The 7,264-nt window shown below is 33.2% G+C and overlaps 1 protein-coding gene across 1 annotated transcript; it reads right to left on the reverse strand.

Annotated features, from left to right (window-relative positions):
* Positions 1–4,972: 4,972 nt before the first annotated feature.
* On the reverse strand, positions 4,973–6,103 carry LOC128552324 (uncharacterized; the record flags this gene model as incomplete). Its single annotated transcript, XM_053533357.1, has 2 exons — positions 4,973–5,413; positions 5,530–6,103. Coding segments are annotated over 2 exons (1,015 nt in total), but the record flags the coding sequence as incomplete, so codon positions are not given.
* Between the last annotated feature and the right edge of the window lie 1,161 nt (positions 6,104–7,264).

Below are 7,264 nucleotides of genomic sequence, written 5' to 3' on the forward strand. Positions count from 1 at the left end.
AATCGTAATAACACAAACATACATATTATGATGCAGTTATTAATAATTAGGGAAAATGTATTATTTGCATTTACTAAAACATCCGCCATTAACTATAAAAGCGGTCAAGCGTTGTGAATTTTTGTATAAAACTTGCGCATGGCGCCAGTAGCGTATGTATCATTTTAAATTGTCTTTTGTACATTTTTTGGATTATGGATATGATAAATCCAATTGACATTAGGTAACAAGTATAAACACATATTCATTGGAATTATAGTATGTTTAATTTGCTTCCGGAGCCTATTTTTAAACAACCACGATAAGGAACACTCGATTGTTCGTCATTTACGATTTTTAACGATAGGAGGGTTTACACTATGGTTCATCTACAATATTAGTGTAGTTTATAAGCCAGGGGTCACGATTCAGACCTCTTTAATTATTACATGGTAGAGAAATGTCAATTGGTTATCTCAGAAACGATGAGAGAAAACTGTAAAATCCGTTTGAAAAAATTGCACTGCACCTTATCCTCTAATTTTCGCACACTGTTCCTTACCATCGGACAAAAATTGTGTTTTTTTGAAAATACGAACTGTGATCTGCTCAAAACCAACAGTATTAGATAAGTATGTGGAAATATTCCTTCAAATCAGAAAAATAGCTTACAACCTGCGGTATATTAGGTAAAAAGACCATTTTTGCAAGTCGCACTATTCCTTATCCCGTGTTTACCGGAGAATTTTCCATCGATTCGAATTTCATGACCAGCATTCCAGACAAATTAAAGTGCTGTTTCCAAAGTGAAAGGTACCGGTAGATGGAGAAAACAGTGGAGCAGGTTGATAGACATGTGTTATTGTCTAGATATCCTTGAAAAAGCAAAAAAGTAAGAAAAACTCACATTTTCAGTTTTGGCCGCCATTTTTTTTCCATGGTAAGGAGTAGATCGAATACCCCCCTTGTAAAACCATTATACTGTCAAACGTTTCGAACTGTATGTATTATAGTGCTTATCGCATAGTGCTGCAATTTTCCTTTGATCTTTGCAGCATGTTATACATAGTAACACACATTATTACTACAAAACTGTGCTGATATCTTACAAAACTGTTGCGATATATATCAACACGGAAATCTCTATGGAGTTTCATAAGAAAAAAAGTGTTCCGATATATATCAGCACAGTAAAACTGTTCCGATATATATCGGAACACTTCATTACCAACTTTTAGTAACATCGATCTATTGGAAAATCGATAAATTTGCCTATATAAACAAAGAAGGAAAAAAATACTTAAACTTAAATAGAAAAAGTTCTATTTGGAAATCAAAAATTCGATACCCCACAATTAAAAGTTTAATTTATTCCGGATATTATGAATATCTTTTTTAAAAAATATTTTAATATTTGGTTGGTCCTTTTTTACTTTAAATAGACCCACCTCAGTTCATATAGACTCTGAAGGAAACGGGTAAAAAAAACTGACTTTTTCAAATATAACAGATAAAATGAGATATTTTCCGCAAAAAATCAAAAATTCGATACCTCTAAAAATGTAGAAAAATTATTCAATTTTCGTTATGTGTAAATTGTTTTAAATTTTATAATGGTTTGTTTGGTCCTTTTTGTATTTTAGTGTGTGCAGTGAACATTTCTTAAAAACTTCCGGCTTTTTCCGCCGTTATCCGTAAGTACTCGGAAGCTGTTACGGAAAATATTGTCGTCTGCTAGTCTAACTTTGTCGGTACAAATTGTTATAGCTCAAAGCCTATAATTGTAGGCAAAAAAAAATAAAACACAACAAAAACAACAACAACAACAAAAAAAAACAAAAAAAAACAGATTGTAATTAGACAATTTAAAACAAATTAATTGTTGAACTCAGAAACGCCGAAACCTAGATCCGCTGTCGTTTAAAATAACGCTATGGAGGATTTAGTGTTCAATTCGCATTAAATATACAAATGCTTTTAATTTTCATCGCAAAATATACTTAAAGCAACTAATTCTCATGTGTTTCCGTAAAATATAGTCTGTCAGTAAATGAGTTTCAAAGCATTCGAATTCTTAAGAAATATAACGATGATTAATTTATTAATTTTCAGATACCTTTATTATTTTTTGCCGAACGATTTGGAGACTTTTTTTATTGCGGCAGCGGTCCGGGTCCGATCTCCGACGCGGTCATCTTTATTTCTTCTTATGGGATTTTTTAATAATTTTTAAACAAAAAAAAAATCATTTTCTATTATTCATAATATGACCAAACTTTAATTTGAAAGATAGCCTTGATGAACTGATAATTCTGCTTCTTTCCGAACCTCCTTTGTATATATTATTCTGTATTCTTAAATTAATGCATGTTTTTGGTACATTCTTTAATCATTCGTTTTAAAAAATTGCGATATCTATTATTTGATTTAATTGTAACAAATATCTTAAAATTACCCTTTGACTTTTATTGTGTATTACAATATTGCCTAGGGGTAAACAATATCCGGTCAGTGTTGTTTCAAGGCGGGTCATAAAAAATATGTTACCCTACTTACTATAAGTGATAGGTATTTTTATGGTTTTATGGTTTTTGCGTTGTAATATATGTCTTTCACTTTCTCCTGTCTTTATATAGTCTTTTCCCTTTCTTTCACTGAAATTTGTTTTTACGATTTTTACCCTTATTTCATGAATCGTATGACAGTAGAAAGAACCAGTACAAATTTACAATTCGAATCGTTAACAGAGTTGTTCCGTAAATATTTACTGAGTAAAGATCCTGGCCCAAATTTCACGAAAAATCTTATGTTGTTACTTAGTTAAGTCTGCTATTTTAAAATGAGATATTTATGAAGTTATTGTTATTTAATGTTGTTTTTTCCCCTTTATAGTTAAAGTATACTATGGTAGTAGTATTTGTCAGCAGTACTTATTCAAGTCACGCAAATATGATATTTCTATTTAGGCACGATATAAGAAACTTAATCCTTACCATGCTAAATTACGATAACGAACCTGTCTATCTTCCAATTTGGACAGTACTATTAATTATGAAAAGGGTGCATAACAAAAAGTTACTGGCTGAATGGCAGACAGTGCAGATCATGATCAGTCTGCACGGATGTGCAGGCTGATCATGATCTACACTGATTGCAAAGGAAGAACCAATCAGGTCCGGCATGGTAAGGGTTAAGTATTTCCTCATTAAAGTATAAGTCTTATTTCTATACCTCTTTTTCTTTAAAGCGACCGGCCTCCATATCGTTCGACAACAAAAATACTTTTTAGATATCTTGAAAATCGAAAAACGTTAGTGAAAATGTTTTAGAATCAAAAGCTCATATTCTAATGTTCATAATATGTGAAATAAAGCGCGTATAGAGGAAGTATATACACTTTCTAAATATTTTAGATAACATATTCATATTCTTGAATATTTGTTTTATTTACAGACGGTTTCTTGTGCGTAAATATTTCTTTTCTATACATAGATATACGTTAGCATGATGTTTCATATATTAAAAAGAAAGTAAATCTATGTGTTCGATGTATAAAATGTAACGATTTCTAAATATTTTAGATAACATATTCATATTCTTAAATATTACTTTTATTTGACAATTAATAAAGTATTACATAAATTTTCGACTTGATCCGATTTTCACTTTAATAATTATCAAAACTTCATTCAATTCAAGTATATCGTTTAGCAAACCGCCCGCCTGTAAATGCATCAGATAATAACCAAAGATGTTAATTATCGATTTTCCCCGTGTTACTACAACAACGACAATTAGTACGGAAATCAACGAATCCGTTCGGTAGCGATGATATTGGATTATTGGTTTTATTGATTTTTATGATAGGTAGAACTGTCCCGCTTTATCGGTTTCGAGATGTTACTAAAAGTTGGTAATGTTTCTCTAGTGAGGTCCTATCAAGGGAGTATAATTTTTTCCTTTCAAAGAAAAGATGACTTTAGCTCCAATTTACAGTTCACAGAGAAAGAATTGTCACAAACACCTACATTTATAAAGTAAAAGAATAAATAAACTAGAATATTTCAAAAACTTGATAGTTATTGCCAAATTCAGAAATACATGAAATATATGAAATTCTGAGATTTCTCAAATGTTTCTTTTTCTTTGATTTTTTTTTACAAACAAAACAACAAGTTTTACAATATGTCTGGCCAATGAAATGCAAATATTTAAAACCAATGCAGAAATTTGTTGGGTACTTTTATCTGGGGAACACATTTTCTAAAACAGAAGTTTTAGTGTTTCAGTCAGCGAGGCGCAGAAAGGGAATCAAAATAGTAAAAATAATAATAAACAAATTTAAATGAAAATAATATATAAATTTTAATGATAAACTATGCGATAAAACAGTTATAATATGTAGTGCTCGTGTGTTACCAGGATATATCAGAGCTAGGGGTACATATCGTTATTTTTCTCTTCACATATCTGTCTCGGCCTACCGGCCTCGACGATATGTACAGAGAAAAATACCCTCGATGTACCCCTAGCTCTGATATATCCTGGTAACACACTCTCACACATACTATAACTATTACATATTATCTGACCTGGCGAAGATATTTTTAGTGCAGGCTGAACCATTAAAATCAGTAGGTAACTTGGTGCATCGGTTTGATTCGTAAAAAATCGATACTTTCCGTATCGGCTTTTCTGGCTGATAATACAAATATAACTCGCTGACTTACAAATGCAGTCATAGTGTAATGGTTTACACAGCGGATTTTTATTGTAAGAGATGTGGAAAGTGATTCGTGTGGGTTCGATCCCCGATGACTCCTAGTTATATATTTTTAATATTATTCCACTTTATCTTCAATTTCTTTTATATGCTTTTTATATTTTAGGTCTTGTTTTTTTCCTTTAATTTTGTATATAATGTTTTTTTTTATTTTTTCTTTATATCAACAATTCAATTTTACAATGACAATGACAGTAGAAACATTAAAATCTAATCTTCTCCCTCGCTAGCACTCTCGGTTTCGTCACTATCACTGTCCTCAGCTAAGTCAATGACCAGATTGTCCATCGCAACATCAACAACAATATCTGTCTCCCTATAAGATATTTCTGTTTTTTGAGCATGGACACAGGCTCTCCTCCAGCGATCAGCACCTATCTCTTCAAATGCCGAATTTGCTATTTGAACAAGGTCAGCAGACCTATATGTAAGGTTTCTGGATGCGATGATGCTCTTCACCTGACTCCATATCAGTTCAATAGGGTTAAGGTCCGGATGATACGGCGGCAATCTTAGAACTTCATGCCCATAACCTCTGACAATGGCATCAATGACATATGCTGGCTCGGGTTTATTCATTTTAGCTAGTGCCAGGAGCTGGGGTCTAAGCAATGCTGGATCATACTGTATATTGTGCTCCGTCAACCATTTCTGAAATAGAGAAAATAGGTTTGATAAAAAATGGTTATTCTTCTATGTATTGCTGATCTGATACAATGTAATATAATGAATTATAAAATGGAGTTGTGTTTTTTAGTATAAAATGCCTGTATATCTGCTTTCCGAGTGGAAGAATTAGGACATTTGCTGGACTGAACGTAGTGATAAGATGCATTGTCCATAACAATCGCACTCTTCTTTTTAATATTTGGTAACAATTTTTCTTGCATCCATTTACAAAAATTTTCCCCATTCATTTCATGATGATAGTCTCCAGAAGAGCTAGACGCTTTATAGATAAGAAGCGCCCCTGGAACAAAACCCTCATTTGAACCACCGTGCACAATAATCAGTCTTTGCCCCTTGCTCACAGGGGTTGTAACACCATCCATGCCGGGTGCCTGCCAGCAATACTTAGCTGTATGACTTGTGTCTACCCAAGTCTCATCAATGTAAACGAAGTCATAGCCAGCTTCTTCAAGTTGTTTCTTCTTCGCGTAATACTTCAGCCGTAACTCCACCACACTTTGCTTTTCCACTAACACCTTTCTCTGACTGTTCGTTCTCTTCCATCTAAATCCAAGTTCCCTGATAATCTTTCTTAACAAACTTTTACTGCCGATAAAGTCAATGTCTTCCTTCAAAGCTTCGTGCAGGTTCGTTAAAGTTGGAAGTTCGTGCCTTTAAATGTTTTAAAATTCATAAATCTTATTGCGTATGGCACATCTGTCAAAATCATCGACCGTCTTCAGTTCCTTAGGGGATGTCCGTTTCGGCGATGTCAGGGAGCCCGAGTCTTTAAATTCTTTACGGATCCTGCTGATAGTTCTGCTACTAATACCTGTTGCCTCCGCTGTCCTTTGTAAGAACGAGTATTGCGGTATGTTAGATGGTTCTTTCGCTTCTTTCACGAAGTAGTTAGCAACGTTGTTAACTATCTCTTTCGATTTTGAAGTCAAAGCTTTAGATTTTGTGTTCGACATTATATGCTGGTCAACTGACAGCGACACTGGAAAGCTTAGATCAGTGTGTATTCATTTATATAAAATAAAGGAAAGTTTTCAATTTCCTCGTGAATATCGTGCAATTTTTGATAGTTTAAATACCAACCCTTAAACTATTTGAAGGACATTATGAAATACAAGATAATTAATCTAAGCCGTTGCAGATATTGAAGAAAACAGGTTGTTTTGGTTAAAGAAAAAAAACTCGATATATATCAAGATATATATTTTAATGAAATATATAAAAAAATATAGTAATCCTATCGCGGGATCGAACTTGCGTCCTTTTCAGTTCGAGGTAATTGCCATAACCAATACACCAGTCGGTCGGTCATGACATCAATACTCATATTTTGCATTAACACATCTATTCCCTTTTACGGAGAATTCGACGGAATGAAACGAAATCTAACGATGTAGCCGATTACCCTAAACTCAATGATAGAATGGCCCATTTATGACCTTTCTATAAATATCTTCGCCAGGTCAGAAAATATGCACTATAACAAATCTTAAACCATTTAAAAGTCGGTCAGTCGTGATAAAATTAAACGGGACATCCTGATGGATCTATTTAATGCGAACGAAATTAGATCTATATAGATCTATTTGCATTGGATATTAAAATAATAAATAGATAAATAACATGTAGCCTAGCCGTTAAAATTTATTTGATATTCGACACTTATAAGCTACTTAAACATGCGCGGATCCAGCGTGTCTGTGTGTGGCGTTGGGGGGTGGGTGGGGGGCTGTAAAATCCTAAAAAAAGGAAAGAAGAGAAGAAGAAAAGGCAACATCTTTAGAACCGCATTCAAAGTGTAGATCTATGTGGCTT

Source organism: Mercenaria mercenaria, unplaced genomic scaffold, assembly GCF_021730395.1.
Source record: "Mercenaria mercenaria strain notata unplaced genomic scaffold, MADL_Memer_1 contig_2305, whole genome shotgun sequence".
NCBI classification, from domain to species: domain Eukaryota; kingdom Metazoa; phylum Mollusca; class Bivalvia; order Venerida; family Veneridae; genus Mercenaria; species Mercenaria mercenaria.